This window comes from Athene noctua, chromosome 5 (genome assembly GCF_965140245.1).
Source record: "Athene noctua chromosome 5, bAthNoc1.hap1.1, whole genome shotgun sequence".
In the NCBI taxonomy this organism is placed as follows: domain Eukaryota; kingdom Metazoa; phylum Chordata; class Aves; order Strigiformes; family Strigidae; genus Athene; species Athene noctua.
Window position 1 is genome coordinate 38,670,907 of NC_134041.1, and position 20,138 is coordinate 38,691,044.

At 36.9% G+C, this 20,138-nt stretch overlaps 1 protein-coding gene across 1 annotated transcript; it reads left to right on the forward strand.

Moving 5' to 3' along the window:
- Positions 1-625: 625 nt before the first annotated feature.
- On the forward strand, positions 626-18,860 carry MAT1A (methionine adenosyltransferase 1A). Its single transcript, XM_074908311.1, has 9 exons — positions 626-930; positions 8,246-8,323; positions 9,177-9,299; positions 11,058-11,170; positions 12,728-12,871; positions 13,452-13,670; positions 16,699-16,881; positions 17,372-17,505; positions 18,104-18,860. The coding sequence occupies exons 1-9, from the start codon at positions 837-839 to the stop codon at positions 18,204-18,206; spliced, it is 1,191 nt and encodes a 396-aa protein (XP_074764412.1). The 5' UTR covers positions 626-836; the 3' UTR covers positions 18,207-18,860.
- The last annotated feature ends 1,278 nt before the right edge of the window (positions 18,861-20,138 follow it).

Below are 20,138 nucleotides of genomic sequence, written 5' to 3' on the forward strand. Positions count from 1 at the left end.
AAAGAGAATGAAGGTGGATCTGAATTAATAGAATAGAGGACAGAAGAAAAGAAAAGCAAAGGCTAAAGGGAGATGTCTGCATAAACAAGAAGCGCTCATCACCCTGGATCTTATCAGATGTTTCATCTCTCAAATGTGCATGAAGAATGAATGCAAATGAAAAAAAAAAAAAAATTCAGGAGAGAATTCTACCTTTCAAGAGATGAAAAAGTAAAAGGAGAATACTGTTATATGATGCAGAGCAAACTTCTTCCAGTCTCTTGCTAAGAAAGACATGCATTTACAGATTTTTTTTATCTATCCCTGTAAAACCACAATACACATTTGGAAGTACAACATAGATCCCAGGATTAGGGGAGAGACAGACTGAAGAGGCAGCTGACCTGAACTGTCACCAGTACTCCTGCATTACTTCATGCTCAGTTGAGTTGCTAAGATAATCAGTCTTGCACAGGTTGAATCCAGAATGTTTCCAAGAACTGAGTTAATTAGTGAAATATCCTAAAGTAACTAACTCCCCTCCAAGAAATGGGCTCTTCCATTCTCCTCACATGATTATCTAGGCACTTTCACTTTTCCATATATAGGAGCAGCTCAGGCACTGACAGATCAGGCTAGGTAGGGATACAGACTTCAGGCACATGCATACTCCTTGCACGCATACACAGATGCAAGCACGTGCTGATTTCACACACTGAAATTCAAGTTAGTGTAAGAGGTAATAAGTGAAGACAGTGATAGTCCTGCTGATAAAGAACCTTCTCTAAGAGAAGGCTCTAAAGGGAGAACTCTTCAACCACTGTTTATAATAATCCATCAGGAAAAGCATCACAGCCATGAATGGGCCAGTGGATGGTTTATGTGATTACACGCTGGATGATGAAGGGGCTTTTATGTTCACATCGGAGTCAGTGGGAGAAGGGCATCCAGGTAAGAAAACATCTATGGCAAATGCATTAAATAATATTTTCACTTAAAATGTTTTAAAAGCCTGAAAAAGAATTCATCTGCTATTAATCTTATTATAGAAGTTATTTGTAACAGGGCACTTTTTACTTTATAGGACCTTGTCCATATAGACTATAGGACCACTATAACTAGGGTGCTTCCAACAGTAGTTTTGCAGGAGCGTGTTACACTGAGGAGGGCAGTGTGGTTTATGTTTGCTGCTCCTTCCTTTTCATCTGAATTTCCTTCAGTATTTATGTGGAGACACTACTAGATCTCTGATAGACTCAAGTTTAACATATGGATAAGAATGCATAGCTTGCTTCTCAAGTTCCAGATCTTTATGGGCTCTGTGAAACTGTCCTGCATATAAGCAGTGCTCTAAACCTGTCAGCCACGACAGGAATATTTCTAAGCAGGCTATTTTAAAGCCTTTAAAAATCAATGGTCCCAGCAGCTGTGCATGACAAAGTTGCTGGTTTTTTTTCCCTCATTCCATCATCTGGTGCAATATATGGAATAGCTTAAGCAAATAGTGGAGAGTTATTTGCTAAACTTTATGTATGGTCAGCAGAGCTTAATTCAATTTTATTAAAAACAAATGTTCATCTGCCATAAACATATACCTTATGTCAACAGCAAGTGTTCCCCCAAATGAGGCCAGGGGACAATAGACTGTTTGATATCCTGAAAAGTGTATTTATTTAAGAAGCTGATTCGGTGTCCTCTACCTTTTACTATAAAAAAGTTTTTTCAGGTCTGTACTCATGTCATGTGAGTAAATCATAAATGGGTGGAATGACAGCAGAGTTTTAAAAAGTCAACAGTGAGAATTTTATGTCTATAATCCTGATACTCTTCTATAATATTAACAATACTGCAGATCAAATCCATGGCTGATGCAACTCAGTACCTCTCCGTCAATATCAAGGCAGCTACATCAGGTTAAGCCAGTTGGGGTTCTTTCTGATGTAACACAATCAGAAAATGACAACCACATTCAGTCCTTGAGACATTGGTCCCATCTCAAATTTATATATAATTACATCCAGTGTCTGTAGCGCAATGTAGTTTCATGGGAAACCTAACATTATGCAAGATGGTACTTTTAAATTGCTGATGGTACTTCCAAAGATGATAGGTCTCAATTTATGCTACTTTAATAATTGTTTTTAATTCCTCTGGGGCAATATTAGGTAAGTCTAAGAATAGGAAGAGTTCAGCTGAGTCCCCAGGTTTAGCTTTGTTCCTTGATTCCTTTCTTTACCAATTCTCTTTCTTGTTTGAGAATTTGGCCTATTTTTTAGTTCTTATTCACATTCCCTTCTTTATTTCCAAAACTTTATTGGCCCTCAGTAGACCTTCTTTTAAGTCCCGTGAGTACCATTTTCCTCCTGTGCTGAAATACTTGGGAGGCCTTTGAGAAACAGCATTACCACTTATTAGATTTGTGTACAGCCTCTCATCTGACGGAGGTTGCCAGATCTCTGGGTACTGTGAGATGAGAAGTGGCCACCTGAGAAGCTTGTTGCAAAGGGAGCAGAAAATGGACATTTGCTCAACATTTTCAAGACTGTGAGGCTTATACTTCAACAGTCTAGGTCTTCATATAGGGTACTGAAAACCCAGATGCCTATAACAAAGGAAAAATACAGATATTCCAGATCAAGGAAGGACAGGTTGACAGTAGGTAACTTTGGGTGGCCCTGCAAATTCTTGTTCCTGAACACAGCCCAACAATAGGTCTTAATCATATCTGCGATAGCTCTAGTTTCTGACAGAAAACTGATCACCTTTATGTCCTGGCACACCCACCTTTTCCATGTCTGTGGTTTTGCAAGAGGTGTAGACATGCCATTAAATTTTTATCACCCAGGAAAATCTTGGCTATTTCTTAAAACGGGGCCTGGTGTCTGAGGAAGTAGTTGGGCTTCTGACATTATCAGTAGCACTAGAATTTAATTGTGAGTTTTCAGTTCCTCTGTTTGATACCAAATGGATAATTTGCGTGTTCTTGTATGTGATAGTATAGTTTTGCTAGAGGGCATTATATGAAGTGAAGATCCTGAACTAGTTCTTTGTCTACTGGAAATCGTTCTGATTATATTAGCTGAGGACTGAATGCTTTAATGGAGATCTCCTTCTTAATAAACAAAGCAGGAGAAATTACATATTTATTTGGGTATACAGAGAACTAACTGCCTTATACCTGTGCAATGCTTAAGAGTTGTGTGTCACTAAGTAGCCCAAATTCCATAGAAGAAAGTAACAACTGGCTATAATTAACATACAGATATTACCTGTGCTCTCCAAAGAGTTTATAAAGACTCTGTTTATTCCGTTTTCTCCGTCCAAAGCCTTCAAAATCACTTGGGTATAAAATTTGGTACTTCCTTCCAGGTCTTTAATCTTGACATTTAGTGGGGTATATTCCAAACTCTCTGAAGACTTACATGTGATTTCTTCATTTCAATATAATAAAACCACATAGATAGCAGCATGGGGAGGAGAAAGATTTTTTTTTTTTTTGATAGCTGTTTTTTGTCTTTGCTCCATTTTGCTTTGTCCAGTAGTGTCTGTCCATGCTGCACAATGGTTTCACTGTGCTTTGAAAGGCATTGTGTGTTTCTCTGACCCACAATGTCTTACAGGTGCCAAACCACTTAGGATTAATTCCTTCCCCTATCTGGTGTGACTTCAGGTGGAATTGCCTGCAAACAGAATGTCATTCAGTTCTCCAGTAAGTATCAAGGAATCTCTTTAAAAATATAAGAGAAAGCATCTGCTAAAAGCACCCTCAGACTTTCAGCCATATTAAAAACATATGCTTATCTTCTGGATATTCACAGAAAAAAAAAATTACAAAAGAAAAAAATAAACAGAAAATGCAGATGTTTCCAGCAAGTTAATGCTTGCATGTCTTGTATCTAACATTATATATATTTAACAATATCTAACATTGTATATACTTAACAATATACATAATACTTCAGTAAACTGTGTATTGAACAAAGAGAATGGATGGACAAGGTATTTAAACAGTGTAGTGTTAATACTGAAGTACCACTGCAGTTCTCAATTAGCACTCCTCAAGAGTCTTAAATAGGAAAAATGTAATACAGCCCAATTCAGTGATTTGAAGTCTTTCTAGTGAAACTTTTGGCGGAAAGCTTATTTTTTGATGACGTGCTTATGATAAGTATCTGTTTCTTGACTATTTTAATTTTTTACCAGAAAACTGTGAATTCCTCAGTTGATCACATTTTGAATATGTAATTTTAAATTATAGGGGTTTTTTTTTCTATTGAGATAAATAATTTATCATTAAAAATATAAAATTTTATTTTGATGGTCACAGGTTTTTAAGAAATTCAATCTTACCTTTTGTAATGTTCAATGTTTATTATATTTAAATCAAAGTGTGGCTGTACCTTTTTGTTGTGCTTCAAAGGGCAGAGCTTTTTTGAATTAAATTTTCAGTTGTTACTGCTGTTCATAGATTTTTTTTTGTGTGTGTGTGTGTGTAGTGTATCTGTGAAACTGAATTCTTGGGGAGGTCCTGAGAACTTGCAGATATCATGCTTATTTTAGGCTCTTACACAGTCAAGAATCATGTAACAAACTTATGCTTATGTCCAACTATCTGGAAAACTGTGAAGCTCCTTCTAATTACTGGAGATCACTTTTCTTATTGAATGACTCCTTTACTTCATAATTTGACAACTTGGCATTTGAGTAGGGTTTATCATCAGCTCTCCTAGTCTCATTCATTCCTTTTATAGTTAGCAAGAGCTGTTTTACGGCTAATTGGCATCTCTGTCATAAGGCTGGGACTGTGGGATGATTGGATTTCATGAAAAGAATTTATGGTTATCTAATACTTTCCTGCTCATTCAAGAAATCCTCAGGCTAGACATCCCTTCTGCAATATTTATCCTGTTGGAATAGTAATTCATTACATGAAGGTATGCATGAACTGAATTCTTATCTATTACATCATTTTTTTACATGGTAATGCCTTGGTAGAGGTATTCATTTATGCTTTCCCTGTTTCCAAAAAAGAAGGAGAAAAAAAGGAAGGAAATAGTGGACAAATATATCCTGTCACATTTAGCAGCTAGTAAGAGAAAGGAGTTGGTTGAGAAATTTAAAAAACATTATGAAGGGTACACAAAGCCTGCTAAGCATTGCTAAAAATAGAACGCCTGGTTTTATTTTACACCAAAGACCTTTACTGATAGACATGCCCTTAATTTAATGCATTAATCAGCCAAACATCTAGCTAGATTTCTCTTTCCAATCTTGATAGATATATCTGTATCACTATTTTGGATCGAGTTTGTTGCACTAACACTGCTTGTTGTTGCATCAGCAATCAGGTATGACATAAATTGTCAGACTGGTTTGTCTCAGCCTATTTTAATCTAAAGATATGCTATTAGTGTAGTAGATGAAATTATTCTAATTTATTATTTTAATTGATTAAATTCTCACATAGATTTTAAAGACCAGAAGGAACCTGTGATATATAATCTGATTGGACTTTCATACACAGGTAATAATATTTTGTGCAAGAATTCTTCAAACACGCTAGTAAATGATGGTTGGATTTCATTCATACGTCTTAAAAAGATAGCAGATTTTCATCTAGAGATTTGAAAGGAACAGGGAATCCTGCATACCTCTAGATGAATGGTTTCAGTGGCTCTCACCCTTATAAGACTTGCCTTTTTGAATTTATATCTGTCTTTAATTTTCAACTATCAGCTGTAGTTATATTATTGTTCATCAGACAAAAAAAATTATTTCAGCATATTATTTTTAGTGATCCCAATGCCTATAGGGATTTCCTCTGGTAGATTGCCTTTCCTTCAGCTTTTCAAAACTAGATTGAACTTGAATGATTTCATCCTATAAAATAGACTTTTCTGATTTTGGGGCATTCTTCTCAGTCTGTCCTAAACCTTCCTGCAAGTTCTTAACATCATCTTTGGAATACCCCCACCAAAATCTATTATTTTTGTAGCAATCTCACTAATGCTTTTGTATGGAGATAATTTAATTTCTATGGACGATTGTTCATCTGGTTTTCTATCATGATCTTTTCAGAGTAACAGCTTTTTAAGTCAAACTCTCCCCTTCTGTAAAGGTGTTTGTTCATGAATGTTTGCTGTATTATTTCCCTGAGAGGGAAGCAAAAGAACTGCTTTTCTATCTACAAATATACATGAAATACTGTAGATACTAATGATACAGTTCATGCAAAACCCACAATAACATTAAAACATCCTGTTAAATCATCACTTATTGATTTCACTTTTTCATTTTACTATGGCTATGCTCCCTTGAGACATTTAATGAAAGTTTTAGTTCATAAATTAAGTTCAGCCACAGCATACAAACCAACATAAGGTTCTTTGTACCAGATAGGTGCCACAAGGAGAAATGAGGATGAATTAATTATATGGGATTACCTGTACTCTTCTTGAATGTTCTGGAAAGAATGCATATAATATCCCTGTATGTGCCATACAGGGAACTTAGACAAACATGGGACACTGGCATCTAATGCAGGTGAGACATGCTTCATGTGGAGCAAGGACAGGGATAAAGGTTGTTCCTGGCATAGAAACTCTGGGTGGTGTAAAAAAGACTAGAAAGCAGTTCCAATCACTAGGAGTTTACTGCAGGGCACTGGACCTGCACTAAGAAGGTCATCCTATCCCAGTTGCTCTATTGTCCCATCAAGGTAATGACATATTTTCATCCATAATTTTTGCTTTTATGCTTGAAAACATGAATACATTTCCTTATAAAAATGGAAACTTGGAATGGAGCAATCAGAGATTCATTTTAATCACTCCTGCCACTTTTGTGCTCAGTCTTGCTAGACAAGGTTCATTTGGACTTCTAACTAGATTGCAGGAATGGGATGTGATTCCTGTCTGGTAATAATTGTCCCAAAGTTAGTAATCCGTGTACAGTTCTTGCAAGGCTGAAAGTTCGAATGCAGCCTACATTTGCTAATTGTCTTTTGTGTTTGTTCTTTTTGTGCTGAAGTGGTTAATATGGGAGATAGGAGTGTCAGAATCACATTAGTTCTCTGGTCTTTGATTTGTCCCTCTTAGCTAAATGTACACCTTCCTCGTGAAAATAAATTATAATTTATTTTGACTTGAGGTTAAATGTATTAAAAGTCTGTAATGATGTACTCTTACAAAACATTTCTTTCCAAAGATTGTGTTGCAAATGTCAAGGCAGGAGATTAATTTATTTTGCCACACAGCATGTTATGGCAACATCTAAACATAGGATGTAATAATAGACATTTTTTAACAATAAAATTAAAATATATGAGAAAAATTACCATTTTCATGTGGAAGGCATTGTTATGGGTGCTGCCCTTTTATGTTCATTAAATTAGCTACACTATTTGATTAAAATTCATTATTCATTAAAAAGGCAAAGGAAGAAAGAAAGAAAGAAAGAAAGAAAGAAAGAAAGAAAGAAAGAAAGAAAGAAAGAAAGAAAGAAAGAAAGAAAGAAAGAAAGAAAAGAAAAGATTATTATGATAAACATGAGCTGAAACCTTTGTATTTGGGATGTAACTGACAATATACTCAAGATTTACCTCTGGCAGACCTCTGTTGGTAACCCCTTCTTGCTTCTGTGTGTGCTGCTCACTCCCCTGACTTAGGTTGGTTGCTGGGATTGTTGGGCGATGACATTGCAGGATGGTAGGAAGCAGTGAGAAGAAGCAAACCTGAAACAGGATCTTGACTCTGAGCTGTGCACTATCTGTATGAATCTGAACACTTTCTCAGGCCTTACTGGCAGTGTTGATCATGTACATTCTAATTTCTTGTTGGGGAGATGGAAGTTGATGGTGGGATATCACCTTCTTGTTAGCATACTACTGATGAGCATGCTGTATTGGCTTGTGGTGTTAGAGAAGAAGGCTGAGAGTAAAGCCTCTTAGTCTCTCAGGTAATTCTAGGCACAACATACTTGCTTCACACTTCAGTGCAGAAAACTACAGGTAAAGTTGTAGCCAGTATTAGTTTACACCAGTCAGTAAATTCCCCATTGTATCTACTGACTTTGCTTGCAGGATATTTCATATGTCTTTCTATTTAGCTAGCTTAAATACTCCGGTAATTAACTATAAAATTCCCTTGCTGAAATACCTGCCTATTAGCAACCTTCCCTTGCTGAAATACCTATTCAAAGTGATGCGAACAGTCCATGTTTTGTATTGAGTGTTAGGGTTTTGAATCACAACTTTGATGTCTTGCAGATAAAATATGTGATCAGATCAGCGATGCTGTATTAGATGCCCATCTCAAACAGGACCCAAATGCCAAGGTTGCTTGTGGTAAGTTGTTTGCTGCTTTAAGTCATCACCTAGTCACTGTTCTTTTTTTATGTTGTTTGCAAAGAGCTTGATGCTATTGTTTGCTTTTTATTTTATTTTACTCTCAAGAAAATTACATAAGAAATGCAGTCTTCAAGAGGAGAAGCAATGAGAAGAAACAGTAAAAGTTTTTATAAAGACTGAAGCCTAAGCAGGCTGTAGAAGGGTAGGATAATTAATCTTGTGTGCGGACTGAATTTTCCTGGGAGGAAGAGATTTGGCTTCATTGCAGTGGATTTTTGAAATATTTTAATGTTTTGCTGAAACTCTCATTTACTATAATTAATAAAGTACTATTTTTTCAGTCCATGTCCCCATAACTGCTTGGTTTTTCAAATCTCTTCAGAGTTGTACCATCAACTCTCAGGTCATTACCCCAGTTCATATATTATGTACCTAAACCTCATCTTCAGATTCTCCCTCCTGGGACTGGAGGCAAGTTTTTGAAATAGTTGATCACTGATAAGTTTTATTTAGCCTCAGTATGTATCTTAGAGTGATTAAGTGGATTTAGAAATCACAATTTAATGCTATATTTCCCTAAAATCTCTACATACCACTGAACCATGCTCAGTGTTTTGAGTTTCCCATTTGTAAATTGGATGTATTAGTATTTTCCTTACTTTCAGACATGCACGAATATAAAAACAATTTGTTGTAGAAGGAGCTAATAATGGTAAAAATATGGGTAGAAAGGACTTACACTGTATATACCCAGTAGGTCTCTCAAAATCACCATCATCACAACTAGTTATTTGTCTTAGTGGGCTGGGTTATTTTGGTGTTGTAATCCTGTTTTCATCTCTCTTTTCAGAGACAGTATGTAAGACAGGAATGGTGTTGCTCTGCGGGGAGATCACATCTCACGCTATTGTGGATTATCAACGAGTTGTCCGAGATGCAATTAGACATATTGGCTATGATGATTCAGCTAAAGGTTGGTGGAAAAAACTCATTAAATTCTTGAAGAGCAAGAAAAAGGCAACTGTAAAATAGGTCTGTCACCACTTCCATATGTGAGCTTTAGCAAGGCTGATAAAAACTATCATGTGTGAAAAACTGAGTATCCTGTGCTTCTTCCATGGTGCTATGTGATACACTTTCTGACTTTAACTCAGTAAGCAGAAAAAACATCATATATGAGTTAAAACTGAGAGGGAGTAGGCAGAATATACTTTGAGCTGTGGTATTAGGCCAGAATAGTTAGCTGCAGCTTGAGCCACAGAATCTACCACTCCTCCAAACCTGCAAGAACTCAAATCTTGGTTATTCATTTGGCAAGCTGTTTGATGCATCTTGATGCAAAAGAGAGGAAAGAAGTAACCTAGTTCATTTTGTTGTTCCATTATATATTTGTACTATGGTAGCATCTAGAATTCCCAGGCGTAAAGCAGGTTCTCACTGTGCAAGATGCTCTGTTAGCTCTGAACAACTCCTCCTACACTGAGGAGTATGCAGTCCAAATCGAGTTTGCATTATATACAAATGATAAAAAAGACAAAATGCTTTTTCTGCTAGGCACATTTCACTTTCTGATTTGCTATGTGTCTGTTTATACACTACAAATATCCCAAGTATAGTGTTACAGTGAAGTGTATCTTTTAAGAACTTTTGGTTAAAAAAAGGTGTTTCCTGTAGCCCTTTAATTGCTGTTGAATTTACGGGGAGATTGTGGTGGGAGAATATTATAGCAGTACATCTGCAGGTTACCTCTAGCATCATGTAACAGCCGTGCTTTCAGAAAACACTGGCAAATCTAATAGGTCATAAATCTCCTTTTTATCCTAACTGCCAAAAATGATAAGGGGAGATGCAATGACCCAGTAAAAAAAATTTCTATGCAGAAATAAAGTAAAAATCTAAACCAAATAATTGCACACATAAATATGATTTTCTTCTCTACATAGACTACTTAAAAGAGCATTCTTCAAGTGGATCATATGCATATGGATGCGTGTATATGTTGTATTGGCCAAACATGAGTTTGGTCAGCAGGTGCCAGTAGCTGCATTTCTAGGAAAGCTTGGATTTGGAGAGAAGCAAGATACTATTAATATATCCAGGAACAGGTGGAAAATTTTGCCACAATCTTCTATAAGTCTTTCAATTTATTTTCAGAACTCTCCTTTTGATCTTTGAAAGAAAATTCCTACTTCCACGTTTGCTGTGAAATTTGAATCTGTTTTTTTTTTCTCTGTTTGTGGCTCTCACAAACTCCCATGAGAGATTTAGGTACAAACACTGCTTTACATGTATTACAAATATAGTCAGAGAGCAGAGTCTTCAGTTGCTGAAAACATCAGCTCCTAGGAATTTATGTAGAGGTTTTTAATACTATTTATTTGGGAGGGGCTCATTATTTACTTTTTTGACTAGTGTTCTGCAGTTAATAATTAATTTGAATTGGCTTGGCACAGGGTACCAATGCAAGAGAAAACAAGCAGTAACAAGCAATAAATACAACACTATATACTCTACCACCTTCAAAAAAAGGTTTCAAGTGTCCTACTGACAAAAAAAAAAAAAAAAAAAAAAAAAAAAAAAATAGCAGTTAGGTTTTGAGTTCTGAAGGATATTGCATTCTGTCATATGGTTCCATGCTACTTTCCTTAATTGTGGCAGAAAACGCTATTCTTTTTCTATTCCTTAACTGTGGCAGAAAAAGCTGTTCATTGCTATTCTTTTTTCCAAATAGGCTTTGACTACAAGACTTGCAATGTTTTAGTGGCACTGGAACAGCAGTCACCTGATATTGCCCAAGGTGTTCATCTACACAGGGATGAAGAAGATGTTGGTGCTGGAGATCAGGTAGACATAACATCACATCTAAAACATCAAAGCTGTTTGAATGGAAAAAGTTTACCCCATCTTATTTCCTTGTTTTCCAATTTAAAGCCCATATGAAGATTTCCACACTGCCATCTTGGGCTACCCCAGAATAAAAAACATATTTTTATTAAAACAGTTGGAAATTCTTTGAGAGCAGACTTTTGCCTGGTGTTTGTTCTAGCAGTCACGCAAATCAGGAGAGCTCTGGCAGTTTATAATAGCTGAGGATGTGTACTTTAGAATTTAGCAAAGGTTTTTTGCTTATGCATTTCTTGGATTTGTTGAGTAGCTTTAGATTCATTAGACCATTCATCTTGCAGCCAGACTTGTGTAAAATGGAATAACCAAAGCATCTTTTAACTTTCACAGAGCTCTTGAGATTTTACACAGCAAAAAATTAGGCAATGTTTCAACTGTCTTCAGCATTAGTACAATGAAGGCAAATACACCAGAGTAGTTTTAATTCTCATTTATTTCCCAGAGGCATCTATTGTAATAGGTGTTCCACATAATTAAGGCTGTCCAAGCTTCATTTCTATGAGCTAAATAACACATGTAGATGATTATTGCATGTTCCCAAGAGAAAGATGCTAACATAAAAACTCCATAATCTGGCTGATGCCAGTAAGAGCAAGTTTAACATTTACAGTAGTTATCATTAGTATTAATATCTAGTTTATAACAATGCTGTTGAGAACCATAAGTGGAGATATCAGAGTCCAAGAGCCATGCTAATATTCAGAAAACCTTCAAGGACTAAATTAAAATGCTTTTATGCTGTCATGGGGTCATAATACTACATAAGATGAAAAGATATCTGACTTTCTTTGTCACTTTGATAGCCTCCTTTCCCATTGTATCAAAGTACCTTTGTGTCTTTCTTCTTTTTTTTTTAATCAAACATACACTGGATGAGGAGAAAGAAAATGCTGCTAACTCTATTTAACAAATTATAATCTGATGCAGGGACCATGACTGAATAATAGTAGAAGCTGTGACTAGAAGCATGTGGCATTGAAAATCTGAGGCAGGTGCCTTAAACTGTGGAATGGTACATCCTTCATGGAGTATTCACATCCCATTCCACTGAAATTTTAGATGCAAGCTGCAGTATTAGTGTGTCTGTATTCATACATAAAAGCCACTACAACCTTTCTGGGCTAACGATAATGCCTTTCCTATGACAGAATAGTCCTGAAATTGTGGGGGTTTTTTTGTTTTGTTTTGTTTTGTTTTGTTTTGTTTTTCTGTGAAAGAACCTTATTTTTTCACAGAAACATCTCCATTTTTGTCTAGGCTCCCAGCTCAACATGCAAACCTTCAGGCTTTCAGTGAAAAATTCTAGGAACGTGGTTTGTTTCTCATTACACTGCAACATGTTGCAGCCTGATCTGAGTTTAGGCTTCTTGCACTATGATATAAAACAATAGAAAATAAACCTGAGGGTACTGTTTGCTCTTTGCTTCAGATGAAATCTTGTTGCCTTTGGTCGTGGTGCTCTTAACAGTGACTGAAGTATATCTTCTCCTCCTGTAGGGTTTGATGTTTGGTTATGCAACAGATGAGACAGAAGAATGTATGCCTCTAACAATTATTCTTGCTCATAAACTGAATGCCAGGTTAGCAGAGCTGAGGCGTAATGGAGAACTTCCTTGGCTGAGGCCTGACTCTAAGACACAGGTAAATACTGCTATAGATATTTCAGATAGTTGAAAACTAACACTTTTTCTTTCCATAAATCTTAAATATTTTTAAAGACAGCAATTGGTGGTGTTCTGAGTATCAGGATAACCTACAAGTAGAAGATATATAACCTACAATCAGCAGATAAAGCATTTCCACTGCTTATGATACTGTCTCCTTGACTGTTGGAAAATGGTTAACCTCTACCAGAGTGCTAGGAGCACTTATCCACCTACCAGTGAAGAAACATTTAAGCCTTCAGACCTAAATGGCCTGTGCTCATTGAAAAAGTGGCAGGAGATCCAAAGAATCCAAAGGATTTATTTGTCATTAGGGATTCGGGCTGCCTTTTTTGAAGATGCACTGAGAACATAAATGTCTGAGGCTTGGGAATTTCACTAGAAATCACAACTGAAAGACACATTTTGGACAATTTAATAGAGAATCAGATTTCCCATATTGACATTTTGCCACAATTTTGCTCCTGGAATAACATAGCATGATATTTGATGTAGACCAGTAATATGTTTTATAGCAACTTTGCTTTTCTCTTCTTCCTTCTCCCTGTTCTATTTAGGTCACGGTTCAGTATATCCAGGAGAACGGGGCAGTCATCCCAGTGCGAGTTCACACCATTGTGATATCTGTGCAGCATGATGAAACCATTTCTCTGGAGAATATGCGCAGAACCCTGAAGGATCGTGTGATCCAAGCTGTCGTCCCTGCAAAATACTTGGATGAGAAAACCATTTATCACCTTCAACCTAGTGGACGTTTTGTTATTGGAGGGCCTCAGGTTTGTGTTGTATTATTTTGGTGCTTTTAAGAGCTTGCCTTTGTCATTGGGTGTGTGACTTAAAAGAAATGCTCTGCATTTTGACATGTCTGTCCTAGAGTCTGAGAAGCAAGCTACCTACTGGAAGTTTTAACTGCAGTTGTATGTGGGAAAAGCAGCCAGCGTTTCATGTGCTGTATGCTGAAGTAGCCTTCGAGGGCATGCTTATATGATAAATGTGTTGTGACTAGGCAGGCAAGTTGAGCTGAATCTTACATTGTGTGTGGAATGTACAGCCCAGCTCCGGGTTTCCTCAAACCCTCTTGAGTCCAGCGCTGGGTGAGACATTCAATCCTTTCTCATGGAAAGCTCTCCTTACAGAGAGATGGGCAAGAGAAGTTTTACTTCTTTTACAGTGAACCTGGTTATCAGATCTGTATAGCTCACACTGTTCTGCCTGACACCAAGGAGGACTAAATGTGTTTATCTCTTCTGAAAATCACCCCCTGATAGGATACTCCTGGTGAGAAAATAGATGTTGTTTTTGCTTTATCTAGGCAATGCAGGAGCTGGCATTTATAATTTGATCCTGCCTGCACTCACAGAAGTCAGGCAGAACTTCCACTCTCTGTAGGATCAAGACTTCTGAGATTTAGTTTTCAAAAACAAATTCACCATTCCCAATGTTTTAGTCTTCAGTTCCCTTCAGAACTATCACAGCAAAATTTCAAAGCTCCATCCTGAAATTAGGTCAAATTTTACCACAAATCCAACTACACATTGTTTTTCCTTTGCTGTTTGAATTCATGCATCTGCTGGAGTTTGCACCTGAAAATGTATTGCATTTTTTACATTAGTGTCATGGAACAGGTAGAAAGGTGTTGAGATTAATCATTATAATAATGATTATACAAAAAATTTATTTTTGTGTAGTTGAATTGGTAGTATCACTGAAATTTGACATCCTAGACTATGGACAAATGGGTAGGTGAACTTGAGCCGTAACTTGGAGCAAAAGAACCATTGCAGCAATCATAGCTACATACAAAGAGAAGGCTGCACATAATAAAATATTCAGGTGTGGACAGAACTGCACCTATTAAAAATTTAAATATTTCAGGTGTACACTTACCTGCACCCGTTTAAAAAAGTAATATAATTACATTTGGTAAGCCAACCAGGAATGCCTTTTCTACTCTTACGGTGGAACTATACTGCTTATGTTTGCACATACAAACACAGGCACGTTGCAGTGTATGTTTGCAGCTTTTTAAACCTGGGATAAGTTTACTTAGTGTGGGTCAATCTGACTGTGTGTCCATGGCCTTAGAACTGCTATCATCACTTGTGCAATTTACAATAGCATTGCATAACCAGAAAGTAACTATTTCTTCCCTTGTTGTGAACTTTCTGCTTACTTTTCCTAACAGTATTACTCAGTTTTATTTTTAACAATGCTAGCTATAGAAGGCTGTCTTAATCTCCATCTCAGTTCATCTAAAGAAGACACAACACCTGGATTTTCACCTTAAGCTTTTGAGCATGGTGGTACCTTGAATTCTGGCTATGGCAAAATTAGTAATTTTGCTGCTGTCACTGTTTTCCCAACAGCAACACCCACTGGTACTGTGAGGACATTACAGCTCTTTGCAAAAGTCACTTCCACATGCTTTACAAATGCATTTGTGCTCTTTCAGCACCTTTAAATAAAGGGGTGGGTTGTTTTGTTTGGGGTTTTTTTGTTTTTTGTTTTTTTTTCCTTTGACCTGTCCATTTCTCTTCCTCTCACTCAGTTCTGCAGTCATGGTGGTACACAAGGTGTTCTCATTGAAACTGTCTATGCTATCAGAAATAAAGGTTTGAGCCAAGCAAAAGAACTCCAGGACAGGGTCCTTTAGACAAGCTCATCTATCTTAAGTTCAGATTTACATCCCGCTGTTTTCTTAGCAAAATGGAACAAACAGTACCAAAGGTTTTCTTCTGTGTATATGCACAGTCTTTCTAATAAAAACTTTGACTCTTCACTTGTGTTTGCCGTGCAAACATTCCAGCAGTTGAATTTTACTGACATGATATTCTGTAGACAAAGAATTTCAAACCTTCCTACACAGGTGGAGACTGAATTTCAAATTTGACCATGTTCCCATTCACACCAGAAAGCTTAAGCATTTAGTAAATTGGGGGATGAGGGTCAGATAATTAGTCAGCTACTGAGCAATTAAGTAAGATTAAGTGAAATATCAACTACATATGAGGAACAATCAGGATAGCTGTGTCGGCAGCTAAAAGGTTATCTGCACTTCCTTATTTAATATTTTAAAGTATCTGTTCTTAGAAGTGATCCTTCTTTCTCAATTACCTATAATTGCCTACTACTGCATAACTGTTGTGTATAGTTTAAATTAGACTAGAAATATTTTGAGTCTGGAAATGTGTTTTATAGTACATATTTGTATGACGGTCTCTGTCATGATACTGCACTGGAAGTGTTGACTGCCAGCCTCCATGTAATGATGTATAAGGTAGGACTAACATACCTTTTGATGGTAATTACAAAAAAGATATCTACTGTTTAATATTCACACAACTTCAGATTTTGATCAAGATATGAAAGCCTGATCTTTAATTTAATTTTATTTTTTTTTTTAACAGTGTAAAATCTCTCGGTTTCCTATATGGCATGTAGTTTGTTAGCAATATTCTGTATTCAGTTTGGATGTGATAGATAGGTCACTTCTAAACCAAAGTTCCCATATTGTCTGGAATTTACTTTTGAAACAGGCAGTGCATGCTCTAGCTATCTGGGTGTAAACCTGCTTGCTTGATTAGCAAATGCAATTCGTGAATGGTTTGTCTTATGAATCTCACTTTAAACAACTTTTAAACCAAACTGTTGTAGTTTGGTGAGACAAGTTCATTCCTTCAGCTACCCCACAGCAATCCATATGTGGTGAACTTATACGTTGTAGTCTTCTGAAGGATGCATAGCCTTGTTTGAGACTTAAAATAAAATGGATTGTAAAATGGACAAATTCTTTTACTCATTCAGGGTGATGCTGGTGTTACTGGTCGAAAGATCATTGTGGATACTTATGGTGGTTGGGGAGCCCATGGAGGTGGTGCCTTCTCTGGCAAAGACTATACAAAGGTGGACCGATCAGCTGCATACGCAGCCCGTTGGGTGGCCAAGTCTCTTGTGAAAGCTGGGCTCTGTCGCCGTGTTCTGGTTCAGGTATGGCTTGCTATGAATGTTGCTTTTCTCAAAGAGATGTTTCTTCTTCAGCATCACCTGGAATACACATTGTATGAGACACTGTAGTAGAAGCAGCCTTGGTGATGGCTTGGAGTTGAGGAAAGGAAGACCTTCATGTGTTTGGTTCAAGACCAATGTCACTAATAGCCTATCAGCTTGTAGCTGGAACTTTTCCTTTAGGTTTCATTTTATTGGCTGTTTCTCTAGACATTTATGGAGCCCTCAACCCTCTGACACTGTCACGGAAATGAGCATGGGATGACTGGTTAATGGAAAAGAACGTTATCCAGAGATGCATTTTCAAAGTTTTGTCTTGTTTTCTAGAAACAGATTGTGCAAATATGGGAGGTAAAGCAGAGGTCTTACTTGTCTTAAGATGGTTCATGAATGAATACTTTCTTCTGTTGTATACTGTTGCCCATTGAGGTGTCATGTTTAATTGCTAACTATGGTGTCTTTTTTACTATAGGTTTCTTATGCCATTGGGGTTGCTCATCCACTGTCCATTTCACTGTTCACTTATGGAACTTCCCAGAAAACAGAGAAAGAGTTGTTGGACATCGTGCACAATAACTTTGATCTTCGGCCTGGAGTTATTGTAAGGTATAGAAACCAACAAACCCAAAAATATCTTGGTGATCACATGCTAGAAATTATTTCTTGCAAAACCATTAGATCTTACAATGTAAGAGTCAGCTTCTTGAACTAGCATGGGATTGTTCCATGCAGTACAAAAGAGAGTCCCATTCTTTCATCTGTCAGTCTTCACAGTTCATACTTTTTATGGATCTACCAGTGTGACATATCTTTTAAGATAACAGATGTACTTTTCCAGTTTCGTATGAAGCATATGGAACCCAAATAAAATAACTTTTTTATTCCAAGAATTTTAAGTAACTTTGCTGTGAAAAAAGATATCTGTTGTTTTACAAAAGGAATTGAAGGTTATTTCATCTTTTCTATTAAAATTAATAATTCTCAATAGTAAGGACTTTCCTGTAGTCCTAAAGTACTTCACATTTAAGTTTTGTTGTAACTTTTATGGTTCTCCGTTGGACATGTTCACTGGTATGTGTGCATCTCCAGAATATGCTTGCTTGACTAAGGACATGAAATGAATATCACCATCAGGAATTTAATGGTTGCTATCATGAAATACCTTAATGTGAAGAATTTTATCTTCTTTTTATTATACACACAGGGATTTGGACCTTAAAAAGCCCATTTACCAGAAGACAGCATGTTATGGTCACTTTGGAAGAAATGAATTCTCATGGGAGGTGCCTAAAAAACTTGTGTTTTGATACTAGCAGTCACTCTTTAAAACAAAAAGGAAGAGAAGTCCACTAATGATGAGGATGCTTCTGAAAAGCAAATTTGACAGCTTTTTATTAAAAAGAAAAGGAATTTTAGATTTTGAATTGAAAGAAAGAAAAGGTTATTTTCTTGGAAATTGATTTTTTTAACCCTCAGTGTCTTTCATTATCTAAGATATAAAGGACAGAGTCTGTTCTTTTAATTAGCATAAAAAAAACAAAATAGAGTTTACTTTGTGTTGCTGCTCTGTTGGTTCTTTTGATAAAGGCAAAGTATGACTCAGGTACACAAACCGATGGCTGAACCTCAAACCTTTCATGGGCAAAGGTGGAGACGACTTTCCCAACTCTGACTAAGGATCAGCAGATCTCATGCTTCGGATTAGACAATGGGAAATTCTGGGGTCCAATTTCCTTACTGGAGTTAGCATTGCATGCAGCTGGGAGTTGCTTTGCTGGGAGAAGGCTGAATATTACATAAGTGTATCTCGGCCTCTTATAGAAGATGTTAACATATATGTAATATTTAAATCACCTTTACTGCGTATGTGCTGTTACTGTTGTGTTTCAATTACCTGTGTTTTTGAAACATTAGTATTCTCCTGTAAAACAAAAATCATAGAATAAAAAGATTTTTCCTACCATGTATGTAAAGGTGCCTCTTTCTCTACGTTTTTTGAACGTTGTAGTGTAATGGTCCATCTCAACTCAGCCTCTAATACTCTTGTAGGATTTTAGTTTACGAACATAATTGAATTTTATTTGATTTTGGAATTGTGATATGAGTTTACCTATCACTACATCTGTTTAGTCCTTGTGATTAATAGAAACTTGGTAAAAAAGTATTATATTTTTATTTTTAACTCTTAGGTTTGTGCTATACAGTATTGTCTCATGATTTTTGTTCTCAATTGTTAGGTTTATTGCATGGCTTACTAGGTTTGATGTAATTTTGGAATAAAATAAAGTGCATAGAAATAACTTCAAGCCATCAGCAAATATATAGAGCATGCAGTTAAATTTTGGCCCTGTGCCCTGTCCTGCAGCCTCTCCCTGAGGAAGGAGCCGCTAAATGGCTGTGTCCCCCGCAGCAGGAGCGGCTGTGTACATAAAGCAAGGCTCTGCTTGAGCCAGGACTCAGCTGCTCAGTCTGGGTACCCTCTGCCTGGAGCTCTGGCTGGGGATAGTGGCAGCCACTCCTTCGGACAGAGCCAGGTAGCTGGTGTGTGTGGTGGATTGGCTACAAGCTAGGCTGAGGACAAAGACCTTTCTGTGCCCATGTGCTAGATTGTCCTATGAAGTGACAAACTGCTTTTTTGCAAAGAACTATGGATTAATCCCAGGTTTGTTTAAACTGGGAGGGTGTGAGATCACATCCTCTGTGATCAGTTTTGTTTGTCAGTAGGCAACACAGATTAATTTAATCCTGCAATGCAAGGGTTACCTATGTATGGCCCTCAAGTCACTTGATCATACCTTTGTGGTTTAAGCATCATCATCTTCTACACTGATGAAATGCTGACACCCCATATTCCTCTCCTAACTAAATTACAGTGTCTCTCAAACAGATGTTGAGGTAGAGAGTGCCTGACTGTGATGATCATTAAAGAAAAGCTGCCATTCATTCTCTTCCAAGTATGTCACAAACACAACTTTTATCTGTTCAAGCCAGAAGTTGCTCCACTTTAGTAATTATGCTAGTGTGCTATATGTACCATGTAAATTGAGATGGACAAGTAGCAGGTTCATGTGTAGCTCCTGATCTCCCCAGGACTTAGAACATTAACCAATGGCCCTTGTTGGACACCTGGATGTATTTTGGCAGAAAAATATCTTAAAGTGCAGCTGCATTTTAAATAACGTATTGTTAGAAATTTCCCAGGGACTATTTTCCAGCTGTGTCTTGCTCATCTTGCAAAG